Source organism: Schistocerca serialis, chromosome 2 (genome assembly GCF_023864345.2).
Source record: "Schistocerca serialis cubense isolate TAMUIC-IGC-003099 chromosome 2, iqSchSeri2.2, whole genome shotgun sequence".
NCBI lineage: Eukaryota > Metazoa > Arthropoda > Insecta > Orthoptera > Acrididae > Schistocerca > Schistocerca serialis.
In genome coordinates, this window is record NC_064639.1 from 734354811 (window position 1) to 734377571 (window position 22761).

Sequence of the window (22761 nt, forward strand, 5' to 3'; positions counted from 1 at the left end):
TGGGCATTGCCGGTTTAGCCACCGCTACCTGCTCTCCGGTGACCCAGCCCCGCAGTGCCGTTGTGGTCAGACATTAACAGTGCACCATGTTTTATTGTCGTGTCCCCGTTTTAGTCAATTTCGTGTTATCCTGTCCCTGCCATCTACTTTACCGGATGTTTTAGCTGATGATGCTCGAGCAGCTGCTCGTATTCTGCGTTTTATAACTTTAACTGGCTTGTCCAAAGAAATTTAACCTTTTTGCTTATTTTATCTGCATCTTTGTCAGGTCCTTCTGATGTCCCCCCATCCCCTTGAGTTTTAGCAGATTACATGTGCTCTAACACCAGTGACTGGGCGCTAATGACCTCAGCAGTTGAGCGCCCTTAAACCCTACCAAAAAAAAAAAAAATCGGTCCACGACGACATTTCGACTGAAATGATACAGGTTCGTTATCCAGATGGCACCACACCCGTTTTTTCGTTCCCAACGTAAAGTGCTATTTCCAGTGCTGCCAAATAGGTCGTTTGACTGCCGTGTCTGTTATTTACATATACTAAGAAAATGTTAATGAATAAAGCTACTATAATAACATTTTTTGCTGCATTTAACACTTATTTTCTGCTATCATCACTACTAATTGCTGTGGATTAAAATGAATCCTTTTGTATGTATGTGAAGAAATATTTTTCATTGTATGTCTTTGATTCTTATGAAATAGGCGTACCTGCATGTGATTGGCCCACCGTATATCAAACCGATGCAGGACAAGAGAGTGGTTGCCGGAACGACTGTCACCTTCAACTGCTATGTCACAGGGTACCCCATCAGCAGCATTTACTGGGAGAAAGATGGTGAGTTGTTGCGACTGAACGGTAGTTGCTTGTCGTATTATCACCATAGAGCCTAGCAATATATTATTGTGCACCGTGTGCGATGCACCTTTCTCGACTCTTCGGCGGCTCTAGACTGCTGCTAGGAATGTTTTCGTTTGTGCTGTGACACATGAAGATGTTGTGTATCGGTAAACATTAAAGGAGATATGGTTTGCCTGACTGGGATACTGGACACAGAGAGAGCTCAGAATCTGCTGACCACAGCGGTTATGCACATAGGGTTTGTCACGGCCGCACCGGCCTTCGACGCTTGCACCTAGGAATGGGAGGTCACTAAAACTACGGGGGCATTTCCCCAAGTGGACATCTGAAATTTGTTGAGCCCTCAAAGAGAGGCATTCAAATCAAAGACAAGGTCATCTGAAACTCTCTGGCGGAGTTTGAGTGTAAGGGGTAGTCATCGGTTTTGTTCCTGGTATAACAAAACATTTAGTGATTTGATCTTGATCCCAATGGTTTAGAATACTTGCAACTAAGGAACTAGAGCACATGGGCCAAGAGACAGAATTATGACTATTACTAAGCATAACTGTTATGACCTGATGAAATTACAATCACCTGGTCATAACATAGATCTTTGACTAGGAGATGGTTGACAGGAACTACATCATATGAGATATTAGTTCACTTTATTACGTGAATGATAAAAAGATTTACTTAACTTTATTCAGTCATCGCCACATTATACGAAATAATTTGAATGTACGGTCAAACAGTAGCAAAACATCGATGTGGCGGACGTCGTAAGTGATAAAGACTTAGCCGATTTGGTCATTGATTATTGAGATATGTGATAAGTTTACAACATATTAAATGTGGTGGTGTATTTTCAGACACAAGTAAGTATTGAGCTTCGTAGACAGTACCTGTGTGGTTTAGACCGTTCGTTCAGCACCAGCATCTACCACCATATTCTGCTTATCGAGTTTATTAGTTGTAGAAGAAAGTGGAAAAGCTCTTATGTGTCCCAAAGCGTAAAGTAGTCATTCCAATTGAACCACGTAATTACAAGATTCGGTAATACCAGCAATTCCTTCTAATAGGACAACGTAGTACGTTCAGTGAGGAAGGATTACTTATAATGTTAAATTTAATTTGTTGCACCAAATAACCAGTTTATCACAGCTCAAACATTTAAGTTTATCAGCTCATACATTTAATTTTAGCACTACTAGTTTTATCTTTCCTTAATTTCCTTGCCCCTTATGGGGAAGAGTTGGCTCGTAAAGATACAGCGTGCCGCTCTTCACCCACATGTTTTAAATTAGCACAAGTAGTTTTTCATTAACGCTGATCTTCAGGTAGTCATCTCGTACTATATACACTGTGCCTTTTTCGGAAATCAGTTGTTTTCTCATTTAAAGTGTTTGTTTCAGGAAGACCTCTTATTGATACTCACCGCCAAACGGTGTTTTCAAATGGAACGCTTCTGATTAGAGACATCCGTAAAGTGGACGACGAGGGCGGTTACGTCTGCGTGGCCAGCAACCCAGATGGAGACACCGCCAGAAGGAAGATGAATGTTCAAGTTATGGGTAAGCTGACTACATGGTATATCAAACACGACGGCGCCAAATTAGCGTTTATGCAAATATGATTGACCAACTTTGTGTAACCGAATCTGTAATATAGATTTAAGCGTAACGACCATTCTCTTTCAGAGGCGCCGGAGATAGATCCCATATTGGTCAAGTCTAACCTTCAGCGAGGAATGAGAATCCATCTGACATGTATTATCAGTAAAGGAGATTTCCCAGTGTCCATTCGTTGGCTAAAAGATGGCAAGGCAATTCCTCATGGGCAAGGAATCACAGAAAAGACAATAGACGATTACTCGAGCACACTGAGCTTCAACGGCCTCGCTGTGAATCATTCTGGAAATTATACTTGTCAGGCGTCGAATGCGGCAGCCATCACGAACTACACGGTACCGATCATAGTAAATGGTAAGCACATCACTGTAAAGAGTATTTTAACTTATAACTGATTAATGCCCTTCAGCACAATATTAGCCTTGTACTTGAGATAATATACGGATAAGATATTTCACATTTGACGCAATAATCATTCTACTTCCAGGGGATACATCGTTTGAAGTTTTGTTCCTAAGATAAATACTTAGAATTCTAGGAAGAATTATAAGTATTTATCTGCGGTACAAAATTATTTGTTCAATTTACTTCATGAAGTAAAAAGTGGAGAAGTGGTTAATGTCTCTTGAAAGTTGATTGTACTTCCCAGACCAACTAACTGAATAGCAAAGTTTATTTCCCCACCAACTCCTCGTCAAGATTTAGACTATCTGTGTCTTCCGTAAGCCACATCAGGCGAATAGGTTAATAAGGTGACGATCGATTTACTCGCCCCACTTTGTCGAACCGATCTGGCGCCAACACCAATTGCTTTTATATCTGCGGGACGTTAAAACCTAACTTACATTCCTTTGTTTGCGACAAGTGGCATACACTAACTTTGTCGCCATTGCGAAATATTCTCCTCAAAAATTATATCAGTAGTTGGCAGTCTGTTGATATCGCTAGAATACTCCTAGGAAGAATGTTCATCAACTGGACTGTACCTAGCAATGAAGAAACCATTCCAAAATTTATTTTTCACGGTTTTACTATGTTTGTACCCGCAGCCAGATTTTTCAGCTAACCCAGTAAATTTAAGAGACATTAAAATTTTTCACTTTTAATCCCTCTCTATCATGAAAGACTCTTTCAATGGATTAGGTGAATTCATTTTATTTTCATACAAATTGAGCGTAAATACATTAACTTGACAATATCTTAAAGATATTAGTTTGAAATTTTTATACCAGCCTCTGACGGACATGATGAGACCCCATGTATAATACGAAAGACTTTTTCTTTCATAATATTTATTTAGCATTCATCATTATCACATAATAACACTACACAACGGGAAACAACAGAAAACACACTCATTTTATAAATACAGTATTATGAAAAAGATAGTTTGCTACTCACCACACAGCAGAGTTGTTAGTCGCAGATAGGCAGAACAAAAAGACTGTCAAACAAGTAAGATAAGTGAAACGCAGGAAAGAAGGATGAACATTGGGTAACTTGTTTGACAGTCTTTTTGTTGCGCCTATCTGCGACACAGCATCTCCGCTGTATGGTGATTAGCAATCTATCCTTTTCATGATATTATCATTATTCCAGCCTGGATATTCAATGTTTCATTTTATAAATAATTATACACTCTATAACATGTGAGTGTATGCTTTCCCGGCGTATACAGCTGGCGAAGAGTTCTCGGGCTTCCAGCCGGGTGGCGGTGTCTTCAAACAGCGACGTTTCGACGAGTGACATACTCATCATCTTCTGGCCAGAAGATGATGAGTATGTCACTCGTCGAAACGTCGCTGTTTGAAGACACCGCCACCCGGCTGGAAGCCCGAGAACTCTTCGCCACTCTATAACACATTCACATTTTAGTCTTCAATACAGAAATCAGTAAGACATTGGCCACAGAGTTATTTCTTAGGTGCTCTTTTGTATGATTCACGTTTCAGTTCTTTTTCCGCAGTAGTAATCATAATTCTGTAAACGGGTAAATCAGTTTTACAAGGATGCTGGGAATGTCTTGGAAACGCAATTTAAGAACAACAAAAATAACGTAGTTCATACATACAGGCTTTTACATACCAAAAGTCTAGTTTGACAAGGATGGAAAGGTAGTCTGCGGTCTTGTAGTGGGAATCATCCTAGCATTTGCCTCAAGTAATTTATGAAATTTAAGAAAACTTAAATCAGGATAGTCAAATGGAGACTGTAGCCTCCACTCTCGCAAATACAAGGTCACTCTGTTCAAAACCGTGCTCCCTCATTCGATTTTTCCCCAGTGTACAATACTGTTTCACAAAGGCGTTATGTAATATTGTAAAAATCTAGTGCAACACTGTTCATGCACTGCTCACTTCCAGTCACTGCACAAAATACATATACAATGCATACATTACTTCATAATGCAACACTACATAAACTACCAATTGACGTCACCGCCATAGTGACTAAGTGTAGTTAGCCTTTGTGTGTGCCGCAACATCCCATTTTCTGGTTTTGAAAACTCAGTGGCGCTGTAGCCAGGATCAGTATGGAGAGGAAATCTAAAACCATCATCAGTTTTCATGGTCACAGCTTGACACTTTTACAGGTGATATTTAAAACATTGACTAACTCTCGCATGTAATAGTGATTATCCTCGGTAGATATCTTAATGCTCTCTGGAAAGCCAGCCACTGAAATATTCTCCTGACATTCTTTCTTCAACAGTTTGAAAGTTAACTGCAAAAATCAATCTAACGCAAAGTGAAATGTTGTGAAAAGTCTGAGTAATAAAATTCTTAGGGCTGAAAATAGCAGCTAATCAGTGGGGGAGCGACATTTTCTTCAGTTACAGCACACGTGAAAAAAAGTTATTGTGTTCTTTCGTGTATTTCTGTTCCTCGAAAAGACAATAGAAATTATATAAGAAGCAATCAAAAAGTTTCCGTTTGAGGGTGTTGCTGCAGGCCATTTGCAACGTAACATGACTCCGATGCGGGTATATAAGCAGCGATATGTACGTAAGTGTTTGGTGGGGCATTTGTGTCTTTCCAACGTGCATGTTGTTAATTCTGAAACGTGAACTATGATGACGCTATTATAAATGCGTCTAAACAGTACCAACATGCTGTTATTCTTTTCTCGGCTGCCGAAGGACAATCGCCGGCAGACATCCATCGGAGAATGAAGAGTGTCTTCGGGGCAGCATGCCTGTAGAAAACCACCGTTGTGGAAATGTGCACCAAGTTCCGTCCTGCTACTTCATGATAACGCTCGATCTCAAGCCGTATATGTTGTAACGCAGAAGTTACGTCAACTCAAGTGCGAGATACTCGAGCGCCCACCCCATAATCCTGATCTTTCGCCATGCGATTGTTACGCTTCGATACCTTAAGAACAGCCTTGAAGTTCGACGATTCCTGTCGGAAGAGGATATGTAGTAGGTAGCTACGGATTTCTTCATACAGCGGGACACAGTGTTTCACCGAGCGGGCATCTTCAACGTGGTGCTTCGGCGGGAAGATTGCCTCTATTCTCAGGGCGGTTTTGCATGATTACCATACCAATTCTGGACTGTTCGACCTTCGAACGGACACTTTTCAATCGCCCCTTATATTTCAAGCTTTCTCGGATTACAGCTGAGCTTTTCTAAAGAAGTCTCGCAGTATTTTCGGCGTTCTTTTCGCAACCGCGATCAGAAATTGGAAACTCTCCAAATGCGTTAATCGGTATTTAAAGGCCGCCCACATTCCGTTCGTGTGCTAGTGCAGCATATTCAATGGAAAGTGGTTGGCAGTCGTCTTATTGTCGTAGGTAAAGAAAATTTCGTAAAGATAAAAATATTTTCCAAAAGAATTATGACCGTGATTGCAGGTTCCAACTATACATCCATTCTTCATCGATCCTCACGCTCTATGAATCACCGAAGTATCTAAGAATTATGAGGCTTTGGCCTGCGCGATCTTTTGAATAGTGAACAAATTATATTCCTGAATAAGCAGTAACTTTTCCCTATGCGTTCGATGAAATTTCTCTAATAATTAACTCACAGCTGTTAGACCAAGTCACCATGCAATGAAAATTCCTTAATAGCGACTGTTGGCAATGCTTAGACTACGCAAATGAATCTAGTCGTAACAAAAGAGGTATGTAATCAACACGGAGAAGCTGTTTATGCGTTACTGCGCTCTGGGCGCCAGCAACAAGCAACATTGGCCTCCATGTTTTTCAACGTCACGTCTACCGAACGTTTCTATTGGACAGATGCAACAGATGCTGGATAATCATATCTTTCTGGGATCTAAATATAAATTAAAAGTATTTTATTGCTGCCAAAACATGATCAGTGCAAGTGCAGTGTACAGTTGTATTAATCGTAGTAATGATAGTCGGAATATCGGACTTTAGCTAGGCACCAGAATGTTTTCAGATACATTTCATATATGTAACTGTCAGGTCTGACAAATTTCTACATCGTATTTTCTGGATCTTCGTCGTCATTTGCAGTGTGAAGCAGCTGATTTTAATAAGATACTCTTCCTTACTGCATTTAGTAAGACATAGTGGATCGACAATACAATCCGTCTGTTTGTCCAGAGTAAAATTAGGTGTTAAACAATAACTACAATTGGCACATAGCCTATGCAGGTATATAAACTCTAAACTAGTATTTACTTCTTGTACAGAATTGCTTTGAAAAACAACGAGCTAACACAACAATGGATAACCAACATAGGGCGGCAACAAGTGGCAAAAAACATGACGCCAGAACAAAAATATCTGACCCACATACATGGAGTTTCCACAACAGCAGCAATAATTAATAAGCAATAAGTACCAACGAGGTATATAAAAATATTTCTTTCATAAACGGTAAGGCAGAACTTCCTAGAGCGAAGCACACTAAACGTCATTCAAGTCAGAAGTGTAATAACTGTAAGCAAGAGTTGTACAACAATTCGCCTGTGTCTGTAGAGTAAGATAGATCATTAATTACAGAAATGCGCATGTTTATAATAAAGTCAGCAGAATAATGCAGCAGCTCGCACATCGCAAGCATAACACTTGAGATGACATAGTACACGAAAAATGCACTTTGTATTTGGGAATTATTTTCCAAAAAGCGTAGTGCGGCCTATAAAAAATCGGTACTGGCACTAACAAATGTAATTGTATGACAAACAAAACCATATGATTATGTAGTAGCAGACTAGTATATCACTTAACGTGACGTTACAAAATATGACGGCTAAGTTGTACTCGTACCGGATACAAATGTATTCCAATTACAGTTTCATCTTGGTAAATTTCCACCTCAAGGAGTAAACGCCCAAGGCAAAGAGCGCTGAGCTCTCATAAATGCGAATTGACAATGTTTATTTTCTATGTTATGTGCATAATTATAGTGACATAATAATATTACTTTTAAAGATCCCCGCATGGGGACTAAATAACCCGTAATACATAAAAATCGATCATAATACATGATACATTACACCACTTTACCTAATCAGTAGGTAACATTTTGAGTGCGAACTATTGTTTGTAAGGGATCCACAGAGGAATACCTTCATTAGCACCTTCTTCCTGATTTGGGTTGGTAAATACAACAATTGGCTACTCTCTGCATTGATATCTGCATGTTCCCTAACGAACATTGTCGGCTGTATCACGACTAGCATCTGATTCCGCAGCATTTCCTTGTCCTTAATAATAGATGCATTCCCTGTCGCGAATTTGTCTGTACCACTTTCAGAGAGAGTCAAAGTCCACGTCGAGCCACCAACACTGGCTCCTCGCACGTGTTCAAGCTTTCATGAACTACGATCGGTGAAAATTAATACCTACATCCGAACTTCGAATTTATTTTCATAAGATGACGGTAAGCATATGGATATCTTCTCAACGGTCGTGAAAATACAACTTTGTTAAATCTTCCAGTGAATTGTAATTATGCTATTTATTTAACTAATTCCCATTTAACTACCGTGTGCAGTCAACAAATCAGCGTACATTTCTCCTGTATTCTCGAAAGATATTTCGTCATTAATGTGTCGAAGGTGGAGGAACTTAAGGCCGCTCAACGCCGGGGTTGTCAGATCATTAATGTGTCTCGTTCTTCCTTTATCATACTTACAGCAATCGGGCGTGTTGCCACCTAGATGTTATACTAACAATGCAGTTCTACTTTTGATTTTAGTCAGTACCTTGAAGATGCATAATTCAAAGTAAAAAAAATGCACACTCTGTTCAAAACTACCAAAATCTCTTACTCCAAGCAGTGTCGTAGGAAAGAGTGTCAGAGCATTATTTTTCACGTTTACCAACAATATGTAAATATTGTCTGCTACCTGTAGTAAGTACACCGTTCTTTTCTAAACCATTCTGCGTCACTTTCACAGTACCTCCGTCGTGGCAAACAGAGCCCAACGACACAGAGGTAGTGCTTGGTAGCAGTCTTATGGTGGACTGCGCAGCTGATGGTTCTCCCATGCCACGCATTCAGTGGAAAAAGGAATCACCAATTCCTGTGTCTCCGTTCCAAGATATACACAGAACAGAAAATTTCAAGTAAGTGAAAAAAAAAAAAAACAAGCAAAGAGATGTTTTTTTTCTAGTTGAATACAAGTATATAGTAGTAGCTTTGTCAGTATTATGTTTCTCGTTAACCATAGTTCGTCTAATCACAGATAAGGATATAAAAGGCTTCCAACAAACATGTTGCTCATAGTACTGCAGTAGTATAGCATTCACTTCTTGTATATTTGAATATTTTGGAATAACTGTGAATCATAAGAAAGGTTATAGCAAAAATAATATTATAATGCTTGAGAGGGAGGTCTAAGATCTTTTTGCATCCTTATGAGTCAGCATTTATCAAATATAATCGGCTTAAGATGCTGAAGTCGTTTACTTGAAGACAAAACGTGAAAGTAAATACATAAAACTGAAATCAGTCACTTTTTTGAATAGTTCTTTATTATTCCATAAACCAGTTTTCGAACCTTTTTCTTGTTCATCTTCTGATGGCTTTCCGGAAGTTACATATCTATTTCTAGCATAGTGCTGGTTGCCGGCTTGCGACAGTATGGGCGGCTTTTTTCTGTTAGTGTCCATCTGTCTGCTTCCATTGTGATGGCCATTTGACACCTCACTTCACACACTTTTACACAATATGCATGCATTTACACTATGATAGCAAAGCTTTGCCAGCATCCACCTAATGATAGTATCTTGGTATTCATTCTTACCAGTTCTCGTTTCTCCTGGTCGATGTACACGTCCTCTAAAGAATTTATTTTGTGGCATTTCTTCTAAACTGACAACCGAATTGCACGACTTGCAGTACCTCATTAATTTCTCCGGATATATCTGCGGAGCAACATGAGCACTGAAAGCACTTTTTGAACTCCGAAATTTACATTACCCTTTGTAAATTTCTTAGGTTACGACACAGCGTCACGTTGTTAAAGATTTATTACGTTCCGACCGCCTCTTCTGAAGCCATTTCGTGAAGGCTTGTTACCAGCAGCATTTCCTGAATCGTGTGCCTCTCCCCGTCTCTGTGTACTACAGATTATAAGTAACTCGAAACGTCCAGAGTTAGCTTCAGCTTTAGTATTTCGCAGCTGTCGACAGAACGTTTCATTGTCAGCAAGAGTTTCCAGTTACAGCAATGGTGAAACTGTTTCCCACCTCAGCTTTCCCGAACTGATGTGATTCGCAGGAACTGCATTATTATTAGCTTTCCAGTTCCTCGCGTTTCGCGAAGTCATTACAAAAGCACAGAGAAATAGCAGCAGCTACATTTGATTCACACCTAACTGGACGGCTGCCACACTACCACCAATACTGGATACTGTAATACTGGATAACTCTCGAAATGAGAATATGCGATGGGAGAACTACTGTGAGTGAGTAGGAAGGAAACCAGTTAAATAAGATCACAGTGTGCCATAATGGCAAACCGTGTAACGAATAAAATCGCCGATAACAGGGTCCAGTCCAGAAAGTGAGAATAAATTTTACGAAATGTCCACCAACGCAGAAGACATAAGCATTTAAATGTCGAATGCTCTGGAGAACTTACTCTGGTTTCGAGCTACAACTATGCCAGTTGAAAGGCCTGAAAAGGTCAAAGAGCAATAAGGTGCGTCTCATAGCATACTCATGTGTAAAACGAAGCATGGGGATATACATCGAGATATGTTGAATGAAAAGGGTTTGCCTGTCAAAAGAACGATGTGTAAAGCCTTTGTAGACTACTATAACAGAACGTTGCGGAAAGATCTCTCACAAGAAATTCTGGTCATACGTAAAGGTTATCAGTGACACCAAAGTTAAATGTCCATATACTCCTGGATGAAACAGGAACCGAATTATAGGACAGCAAAGTAAAATCAGAAATGCTCAATATCGGTTTCAAATGTTTCTTTGCAAAAGAATATATAGCAATAATACCTTAGTGTAGTGTTCGCACCACTGAAAGGATGAGTAATACAGATTAGAGATGGGGGATGCGCTCTTGAACTAATTCATAGAGTTGAATCTTTCAAAGGAGTGAACAATCAGTGATTCAGAAAAAAAGAACAGTAGCTCCAAACGTTTCCCACGGCAGAGAGAGAGAGAGAGAGAGAGAGAGAGAGACGGAGCATATCAGCAGCGCCTCTGCTGGTCAGAGCACAGTGCACGCCACACAACACAGCCAGCGCCGGCCTCTGCCCTGCTTCTACCTTGGCTGCCTGCATTGTGCAGTGCCCCATTGGATTTTGTGTTTCACATATGCCGTGCCGTCCATGTGCGTCGTCTGCCGCGCGCAGTGTCTGGCGCAGCTGAACTTCGCATCGCACTCTGTCGGCGATCGTTTCAGTCGCACGTCCTGCCCTCTGGGCAGTTGATGCGAGCAACAGGACAGAGAGCCACCTAGCGGATAACATAGGAACTACTTGCAACAACCTGCTCGCAAGGGAACGGACGATTTGTTTCGGAGCGGGTGAGTTCACCGCTCCCCCCACCCTCGGAACTCGCCCGCTCAACGCTCACCCCACCGTCTCGACTCTAGCCAGAGCGTTGAGCAAAGCGACTCAGGTGTCACTCTGGTCTCTGCGGTCTCAGCTCACGCAGTAATACAGCTCGCGGCTCGACCCGCTCGACTCAGCGCCTCTGCATCGGAGTTCGTCCCTACTGGATATTGTTCTTCGTAGTAATACCGCTATGTATATTACATTATTATGTTATGTATACATCAATTGTTTTTATTTTATTTTTATTTGTTTAAACTGATTAGATTAGGTTCCTGATGACTCCTCTTACTATAGGATTTTTATTATGGACACTCGAATTTACGCTTTAATTACGAGCGAACCGATAAACGTATCGCAAAATGTGATACACCAATATTTTCCTTGTTTTATTCTGCGTAAGGCTATATGCAGCACTTTCGTTTTACAGTCAAATTTATATATTTTTTTCTTATTCTGGTACGGATTTTGCGATTTTAGGCGTCTTCGGAAGGAAACGTTCACTTTAAAAATATATGGCTTGCGATGAATTTGTATGAGGTTAATGAAATTTTAATACATTATAGCCAAATATATTGTTAATGTAAATCTCAAGTTACAACATTTTTCGATCACCCAAAAAACCACGATAGTGCAAAATAAACCAATAATCAAAAACTTTGTCATATCGTGGAAATTTCAATAAACAATACAAAATTCTTACTCATTATCTGTGTTACTTAAAAATAGGATCAAATAAGATCAAAATACAGGTGTAGTACTGGAATAAACCAAGTTTAAAGGACAATGTGCCTTCCATTTATTTTCTGTTGTAAATGAGTGGTGAGTCATGAAAAAGAGCTAATTCATTTCAGGGAGTGAACAGTTCTGATCCAATCTCTGAAAAGAACAGTTTTGCCCATCTCTAATACAGATATTAGTGTCAGTAGTGCCGAGAAACAATTGAACTCGCAAAAATTAAACAACGCTCCAGATCTGATAGAATTCATAACAGATTCTAAATAGAGCTAACAACTCAGTTGAATCCCACTGTAACCGTAATATAAGTAGAACTCTAAAAAGAAAAGTGTTTAGAAGGAAGCATAAGTCATTCCTGTCCACAAGGAAGATAGCCGAAGTTTCCACAAAACAACCGTCCTGTTTTTTTTTTATATTCATGTTTTATAGAATATAAGAATATATTCTGAGCTCAAACATCTGGTATATCAAACAGAATGACCTCATCGATTCCAAACAGAATGGGTTCTGCAAACATCGGTCTTCCAAAACCCAACTCACACTTTTCTGACGTGACATCCTGAATCTAGTCAGACAGGTGGATGCACTACTTATTTAGTTCCAAAATTCATTTGACTCAGTACCACCCCAAATTTTATCCACTAAAGTCCGATCGAATGGAAACGGAAAGTTGAGACTGGACTGAAGATTTCTCGTCAGGGAAGACGCAGCATGTTATCATGGATGGCGAGTGATCGACAAAACTAGAAGTACGTATCTTCAGGCGTGCTCCAGGAAAGTTTATGGGGACTCTTGGTGTCCATATTGCAAATTAACGACTTAGCAGACAATATTAACACCAAACGCAGATGTTTCGCGGATGATTCAGTTATTTATAATGAAGTACTGAGTCGCACAAATATCTGAACTTACATTGATAATGTTTCACCGTGGTGCAAAAGATTGACAGTTTGCTTCAAATGTACAAAAATGTAAAAATGTGCATTTCACGAAGCACAGAAAGTTAGTATGCTACGGCTACAACATCAGTAAGTCACAAATTAAATCAGTCAACAAGTACAAGGAATAGGAGTAACAGTTTGTGGGGACATAAGGTGGTAAGTGCATTCATTGGTAGCACATTTGGAAAATGCTAGCAGCCTGCAAGGAAGATAGCTTATTAAACACATGTGCGACCCTCCTAGAATTTTGCTCAAGTGTGTGAAACCAGTATCAAATAAATCAGAGGACACTGAAAGCATTCGAAGAAATCCAGTATGAATGGTGAGAGATTTATTTGATCCAAGCGAAATTGTCACGAAAATGTTGTAAATCCTAAACTGGCAGACACCTGAAGACAGACCCCAATTATCTTGCAAACGCAAGCTTACCAACTTGTAAGAAACAGTATTAAGTGAAAAACCTAGGATCAAAAGTCATCCTCCTACTATCACTTCCTGGTCTTGCTGCCCTTGCACTGGTAGGCCTACAAGGAAATCAGTTTATACACGGTGAAGGTATTTCTGATCTACCTAATTTTGTTGTGAAGCATTGCCATAACAGAATAACAGGCACTTAAAAGACACGTTGGTCATGGGTATACCAACTGCAGCTTCAATAAACTTTGCGGAAATTTCTTCTGAGAAACTGACAAGATTTTCATGCGCATTAAGACAAGATAGGTTTCTTGTAGAGTAAGAAAACTTTAAAATACGAGCTTTGCCGTCAACGTCTTTGGTTTTGAGGAATGTCATTTTCAAATACACACAAAATTTCTTGACAATATTTAGTAATTAGTAACACGTTCTATACACATAACAACAAAGTCTTACAGTTACTCTAGACTTGTATTTTGCAACTAATGTACAGTATATCATTTTCTTCATCTGCTGCTGTTATAGAGTTCTTGAGAATGGCAGTCTGTGGATACAAGACGTGCTTCTAGAAGATAAAGGCTATTACGTCTGCGAAGCCAATAGCGGTATCGGAGTTACTCTCAATAAGGGAATCTACATCACCGTACATGGTCAGTACTTACATGTGTAAGTTTCTTAATTTTTCGCCGTTGACATTTAATCATTGTAACTTGAACACACATCATCGAGATCAGACACTGTGATTCTCAAATTTAAAAAAAAAAATCTGTTTCCGTTTCAGTCCCAGCAAGGTTTTCCACAGCATTTCACAACGTTACTGCGAGAAAAGGCAGCACTGCAATACTGGACTGCGTAGCTGACGGAGATAAACCACTAGAAATAAAATGGCACCATGCAAACCGCTTGCTTAAACCGGATCACGTAAAAATGGACGTGAAGGAAGAAAAGCTGGATTTTGGGCTTCGCTCAAAACTGACGATAAAGCATGTTCATCGAGACGATTCGGCTTTATTCGGATGCTTAGCCAGCAATAAATATGGCAGTGACCGCATAGAATTCCATCTGATTGTTCAAGAAAACCCAGAACCACCATTTAACGTTCGTTTGATTAATTTTTCGAGCAGAACAGCCAATATTAGCTGGGAGATGCCTTATGATGGAAACAGCCCGATACACACTTTCATTATACAGATCAAAAATGTTTCAGGTATGAAACAAGTCATGTTATTTATGTATGTTGTCAGTAATAGCTTATTATTACAGTATTATGTCATTGGTTACGACTGCCTTATTGGCAAAATATGTTTTGTGCATAGATTGTTATTATAGCATTTTGTCTGCCTTATTGGCAAAATATTATGTTTTTGTACCTTTCTTCGTTCACTTATTTAGGTGACATCAACGTATCTTCAAAAATCTATCAGCTACTGTAGTACTCTTTCAAGACTGTTTCTAAGGACGTACTTTAAATGAGAGCACCTATTATTATTCATATTTCTAATGGCACGCTTTTGTTTCAATGTAATACTTACATTTTCAAGGACTTTCTTGCAGTGAAAAACGAATTTGCATTTGCAAAGCCTATTCTCTTGGTGACATAGAATGCCTGTCGTTAAAATTGTAAAAGCAGCTATTCATGCGTTCAGTATGGGCCTGAGTATTAAAATATTTTACTGTATATTATATTATATTACATTATATTATATGACGTCTGTTTTCACAGGCAAGGTGGTAATGGGACCTGTACTCACCAAAGTAATAAGATCTGATATGGCTAATAATCCCGCAGACATCATAAAAATTATTTAAAACGCTAAGGGGGACATATTTAACTGTTGAAGAGGACTATAATTCGAGAGGAAGAAAGGGAAGAGAAGGAAAATAGTAAGAAAATTCACTCTGGGGCAAAGAAATAAAAGGAAAACCACCCTGGTTGAATTTTGTACATACGACAGTTTAATGACTACTAATGCTTGAGCTAAAACCCACAAAAGGAATTTGCATAAATGGAAGAGATCCATAGCCACTGGAATATTTCAGATGGATTTTATAATGGAAAAACAGTTATTTCAATTCCAGATAACTGTAAATCATCTCTAGGGGTAAATGTGGACTCTGATCATACTTTATTGCTTATGAACTGCACATTAAAACTGAAGAAATTGCAGGAAGACGAAGTTAAAAGATGCAACCTGAAAAAGTTGAATGGACCAGAGACTGTTGAGAGTTTCAAAGAAAGTATTAGGCAACCCTTTCTGAAACAGGGGAAATGTAAACCACCATGTTATTCAGTTTGTACACTGAGCGAGATGTGAAGAAAACCAAGGGGAAATCCGGAAAAGAAACTGAAGTGCAGGGAGAAGAAATAAGAACTGATGACACTGTAATTCTATTTGGGACCTCCAAGAACTTGTAAAACTTACTGAACATAATTGATAGTGTATTAAAAGGAGATATGAAAAGAATATCAACAAAACTAAAACGATAGTAATGGAATGTGTATTCATTAAATTAGTCGATGCTGGGAGAATTAGAATAGGAATAGGAATAGGAATAGGAATTAGAATAGAAAACGTAAAGCAGAAGTAATAGCAAGGTTAAATAAAGCAGGTGATTCTGAGAGTACAAAAATAGTAAGTGAGATACTTAAAATGGTAGATGAGTCTTACTATTCGGGAAACACGATAACTGACGATGACGGAAGTAGTGAGAGTATAAAATGTGGGCGGACAATAGCAAGGAAAAAGTTTATGAAAAAAATGTTTAGCATCTAAAAGATGAACATAAATTTAAGTGTCAGAGAGTCTTTTCTGGAGATATTTGTCTGGACTGTACTCTGGTGCGCAGGTAAAACGTAAACGATGTAAAGTTCAGACAAGAAAAGAATAGAAACGTTTGAAATGTAGTGCTAGAATAGAATTCTGAAGATTAGATGGCAAGATCAGGTAACTAATGAGAGGGTAATGAATCAAACCAGGGAAAAAAGAAATAATTTAAGAAAAACCTTCTCTAAAAGAAGAAATCTGTTGATAGCATACATCCCAAGGCATCAAGGAATCGTGAATTTTATAATGGAAGGAAGTATGCGGGGCAAAATTTATTGAGGCAGAACAAGATTTGACTTCAGTAAGCAGTGTGAAATGAATGTAGGTTGCTGTAGTTATGTCGATATGAAGAGGCTCACATAGGTCATACTAGCGTAGAGAACCGCATCGAACCAGTATTTAGACTGAAAGTCAACTACAGCCCTGTATTGTATCATATCACTGTGTTCAGGCATCTCATTTGGCGTTAATCATTTTTAAAAAATGTAGCACATACCGATACATATTCATTGTTACTAAATACTGCCGCGTGCTTTGACTCTAGCTTAGAGGTGTAATAGGTATACGAAGAGGAGTCCGTCGTAGATTAAAAGTCTACCCATTACTAACCCTGATTCTCTTTCATAAAAAATTTGTTATATCTTGGTATGCACTTTCTGTCATATGCCATAGACTTTGTGGACCTACTGTGCTTCTTGTTAAGAGTAAACAATGCTTCTCTGTATCCCAATTCCACTGTGTACAATGGCCTGTGAGGTTGTTAAAGGAATTGACTTATTTTTGACCCAATAAATTTTTCGAAAAACGTAATATAAACTAATACTGCTTCTTCAGCACGACTGTCCAGAGAATGATTTTCATTTGCTACTCATTTCTCAAGCAGCGGTATTTCTATTAGTGATCTGTAAGGGGTGGGTGGGATGATTTTTAATAAACGTTCTACCGTCAGCAAGGTATCTTTATGTAGAGACAATAGGAGCTGGATGCTCTTCTGAATGGAATAAACTCAGACTTATTCAAACATTTGTACTGACTAACAATAAGCTACAGGAGGAGGGTATATATGGTTCGCATACAAGGTAGCAATGTCATTACTTACGTGTCAGAAGAAACGCAGCAACAAGGTTTACAATGATGGCCAGATTTCCAATAACTCAACAAATTCCTGGTTATCAATAGCCTCCCTGGCTCATCATGATCAGGAAATTGAGTAGAGTACAATTATGGGTAGACGACAGCTTCAAGGCCATTCCCCCAAAATAATAGTAAATTCGATTAAAATCTGCTTACGCAAGTCCACATATAGATCCTGGTATTCGTCTGACACTGTGAAAATAGCATTAATTTGGTATTAGGATGATACTCGCTGTCTGCAAGCAAGAAACAAAATATGTAACAAAGAAAGTGTTGGGACTCTAACAAACATATTTTGCACCACAATACCGTGAGGGATCATTTTAAGGTCCCTCACTGAACCGGTCACATTCGTTTACCTGCAAACCTCTGTAGTCGCCAATTAGAGGCCGCTGTATAATCCTGCCGCTACGCCAGTCGAGACCAAGAGGGAAGGTGCAGTGTGAATTTGAAGTGGTATTTTGTGGAGTTATTTGTGTAGTGAAGGGTCAGATGGATCGGCGATTGATAATCAACTTTTCTATTGTATTGTGACTGGCTGAGATGAAGTTACAATAAAGTCTTCTTCGTGAGTATGGTATTGTTTTAGAAGATGAGATTCGCCTTAACGCAAAAATATTATCACCAGATTTGAAACGGATGATGTTGTAACACTAATTCATAGTTATGATGTTGATAATGACGAACATCTCACTGTGAAAAGGATAGAGATAGGCACGTTCGAGAAGAGACAGTGAAAGTTAATTCCAACCGTCTGCTAATAAGAAGTTTAAAGTTGAAAGTATGATCACGGTGTTCGATGACAACACACTAGAGAACTTCTTTCTTCAGAGGTTTCAGCAAATATGACAAGCTCCTGAAAACATACCTTAAACTGAAGATTAATAGCAATATTAAAAGCGTACTGGGCGGTGTAACAAAGAAAAGAGAAGGAACTACAGTTTTCAAAGACAATCGTACGCTGCAATTCAGTATCATCAAGTAGCTTGTAATGTCGAAGTTTGATGAAGCGTGAGAATGCTGTTCTTCCGTTCATTATTGACATTTACAACGTTGGGCATTGGATGTAGTCAGAAGTCTCGGGCGTATAAACTTTACAGCGTCACTGGCATTTATTACTAGTTTTAAAAAGGAGTTTAGGATAATAGCACGCCGTATAACTATGCTCCAAGCACGAAAACATAACGACGACGAACAGCTGATTAAAATGGCTGATTGAAATGGCTCTGAGCACTATGGGACTTAACATCAGTCCCTAGAACTTAGAACTACTTAAACCTAACTAACCTAAGGACATCACACACATCCATGCCCGAGGCAGGATTCGAACCTGCGACTGTAGCGGTCACGCGGTTCCAGACTGAAGCGCCTAGAATCGCACGGCCACACCGGCCGGCCAAATGGGTTCTGTATGGGACTGTGATCAGAGTCAGTTCAAATATGAGCTTTCTTTCGAAAGAACGCTGCCCATTGAAGGAGAGAGAAACATAGTGTTGGCCTAGCATTCAGTTAGCAGGGCAACCTACACCTACACAATTGACATTGCTTTATCAATGGACAGACGACGGGGAGATGAACACCATGTATGCTTCCAAGAACGAAACGGAAAGCTTGGACTCCGTATGTTAAGAGAAATAGAAAATCGGTGCCCTCCAAATGTCTTCGTAGATGCAAGTGTGAACGGGAAGATGACGAAAGAATGTCTGAAAACGATTTTCTCTTTAAATTTTGAATCCACATTTGTCGACAAAGCTACTCGTACTTTGTCACTCCTGGTCCGGATGTAAGGATGGACAAATTGTACTGCAAGCCTCTGGAGGCAAGGATGTAGTTTTAAAAACTATTGTACCTCAAACCACAAAATGTGCACAACACCTGGACCTGTATTTCTTCAAGCAATATACAATGTATGCCAAGAGAATAACAAGTTTTCTTAAACTACGTTCCACGAGCATGCAGTCAAAACTGCAGGCCGGCCGGAGTGGCCGAGCGGTTCTAGGCGCTACAGTCTGGAACCACGCGACCGCTACGGTCGCAAGTTCGAATCCTGCCTCGGGCATGGGTGTGTGTGATGTCCTTAGGTTAGTTAGGCTTAAGTAGTTCTAAATTCTAGGGGACTGATGACCTCAGAAGTTAAGTCCTATAGTGCTCAGAGCCATTTGAACCATTTGAACCAAAACTGCATGATAGATTTTTTATTACGAGAATGCATTCTGCCATTTACAATCAATTATTTGCGGGAGTATACAGACCAATGCTTCGTTACGCGTGGCAGAACGCTGGCTATGAGATTGGTGAACCTGTGGACAACTTTAAAAGTATCATTGATGTGGCGTTCAGTACTGATATTATAGTACGTATGGTTACTACCTGTTCAACATCCTTTTCGTCATTATGCGTTTTGCAGTCATTCATACTGTCTTGAACATTTTATTGAAAGTCTTCACACGCATCTATAGTTATGACATATGCATTGCATTTGGCTTCTACAATGACATCTGCAGTGATAAGGCAACGTCGGTCAACTGCTGTTTGGGTATGAGAAATCGGTTGGAAACTTTCCTCATGTCAGCACTCTAGAGCAGGTTTGCAGAGCCTTGCAGAGAAACGACACTCATCAGCACAATGAGAGGTACGTAATGATCCTGTAACCAAAATTTCATACAGTTATGTTCGTTGGAATGCAAATAGTTTCCTTGTAAGTAAATATTCATGTCACACGATGCCGAAGAGCAGTTAATCCTGTTGATTGTTGTATTTAAGTTACTTAACGATCACTTACATTGAAAAATGAAATGACTAACGGATTCCATTCAAAAATGAACTTGTACTAGGCACACTCGTAAGAGTAAGTCTCACCCACCACTCTCCTGAGGAGAATTTTAGAAGTCCTCCCTAGACACCGTTGTCCGGTGCGGCATTTCAGGCCGCGGACAATGGACGCCCAGTCGCCAAGAAATGCCAGCGAGGCGCCACGCGCTAACACGAACAGTTAGATAATAAAGACTTGGGAAATCGTCGTTCTCGACTCACGCCAATTTACCGGACAAGTTTTTGAGCAGAGTTGCACGTCGGTTTGCTTGACCAATCATAAGGCGTACATTTAAAAAGAGAGAGACATCTGTTGTCCCCGACCCCGCCAGACGACAAACCAAGTTTAAAACACGGGTTAATGGAAAGTTCCCGGTCTCGTCTACTGACATACGATCGGGAGAGCGGTGTGCTGACCACATGCCCCTCCATCTCCGCATCCAATGACGCTTATGGGCTAAGGATGACACGGCAGCCGGTCAGTACCATTGCACCTTCATGGCCTGTTTAGACGGAGTTTAGTTTTTGACTGAAAGTTCCTAAGCCCCTACAAGGATAAATAAGAACAATTCCCTGACATCTACTTGATCATGTGCACATCCAATTACGCACACATCCATACATTGCAGAGTTTATTCATTGTGGGGCTTATAGGAAAGGGATAACGCATGTTGCTAATTGGAGACACAGAAATAAAAATCAATAAATCCTACTCCCAGATATTAAATATATAAAACAAATAGCAGAAGAGCCACATGTTAGACTAACTGAAAATAAGATAAGTATCAAATGTGATGATCACATGAAAGGGGATTGAAACAGGTTTCTTTCAGTACAAAAGAATCGACAGCGTCCATAAAAGATTCGTGATGATGTCACAGATCCTTCGCGTGTCTAAACCTTGTATAGTGACGAGCGGGTGAATAGAAAATGATTTAGTTTAGCTCCTATCCCCTTGACGAGTAATAACCACGCTATTTGTGAAGTTCGGTGGCAGGAGGAACAAGACTTTTTGTCAGGTGAATACAGGGTTACAAATACAAAATCAATAGGGGTAATGCAGGAGTAGATTTAATAATGAATAAAAAAAATAGGAGTTCGGGTAAGCTACCACAAACAGCATAGTGAACGCATTATTGTGGCCAAGATAGACACGAAGCCGATGCCTACTACAATAGTACAAGTTTATATGCCAACTAGCTCTGCAGATGACGAAGAAATTGATGAAATGTATGATAAGATAAAAGAAATTATTCAGGTAGTGAAGGGAGACGAAAATTTAATAGTCATGGGTGGCTGGAAATCGATAGTAGGAAAAGGAAGAGAAGGAAACGTAGTAGGTGAATATGGAGTGGGGCTAAGAAATGAAAGAGGAAGCCGCCTGGTAGAATTTAGCACAGAGCACAACTTAATCATAGCTAACATTTGGTTCAAGAATAATAAAAGAAGCTTGTTTATTTTCACTACTGCTTTACTCATTCATTCCAATATCATGCAAGACAGTGCTTTTAAATGCTGTTGAAATCGATAAATTATTTACCATATTATCCAAATCTTGAAGTATAGGTACTTCGTAGAGTCAAGTGAGGCCCTTAGTACAAAATTGTCAACGTTTACTCAGACATGCCACTACTGATGATAAAAATTGCAAATGAGCTAAGCAGATACCCATTAAGTATAAAATGAATTCCTTGTACTTAGTGAATTCAATTACTCTTTAATTATAAACTGAAAGTGAATTGCCTACCAGCATGCGCGTTGTCACTCGTGGTCGTATAGACGAGCGTAGGAAATATGACAATGTATTCCTCTCTCCGGCACATTAAATATCGAGTTTTCGGGACTATTATCCGTACTTTTGAAATGCTGCAAGACTGTCGCCTAGTTTTTTTTTCAGTAGATGCTTGTATAAGGTGACAGATAACGTATTTCGAAATATTGTTGTAAATGTTTATAATTTTACTGCAGGATGTGCGTAGTAAAGAAATTAATGTCATGAAATATTTCTGGAGCATTTAATATTCTGTTACCATTTTCAGGAACAAAACCACAAGAGAGGTTGCTTTTACAGAGTGATCCCTCCTTAACCCAACCGCGCCGGCCGTGGTGGTCTAGCGGTTCTAGGCGCTCAGTCCGGAACCGCGCGGCTGCTGTGGTCGCAGGTTCGAATCTTGCCTCGGGCATGGATGTGTGTGATGTCCTTAGGTTAGTTAGGTTTAAGTAGTTCTAAGTTCTAGGGGACTGATGACCACAGATGTTAAGTCCCATAGTGCTCAGAGCCATTTTTTAACCCAACTGCATGGTGGGTATGTTTTTTTGCCCGCTGGCGGTGCTCCCGGGAAGTAATTTCCCTTCCGCTGCGAGGCCTTTGTATAGAGTTGTGTAGGTACCATGTGTTTGTTAGGCGGCGCAATAGTGTATTGAG

General features: G+C 39.6%; 1 protein-coding gene across 1 annotated transcript in view; it reads left to right on the top strand.

Annotated features, from left to right (window-relative positions):
- The window catches only part of LOC126456373 (Down syndrome cell adhesion molecule-like protein Dscam2), a 289440-nt gene that overhangs the window by 119654 nt on the left and 147025 nt on the right, over window positions 1–22761 (top strand). The window contains exons 8-13 of the mRNA XM_050092127.1: window positions 702–834; window positions 2253–2411; window positions 2538–2822; window positions 8855–9023; window positions 14092–14216; window positions 14348–14773. Coding sequence (XP_049948084.1) covers window positions 702–834; window positions 2253–2411; window positions 2538–2822; window positions 8855–9023; window positions 14092–14216; window positions 14348–14773 — 1297 coding nt within the window. The remainder of the gene's footprint in view (window positions 1–701; window positions 835–2252; window positions 2412–2537; window positions 2823–8854; window positions 9024–14091; window positions 14217–14347; window positions 14774–22761) is intronic.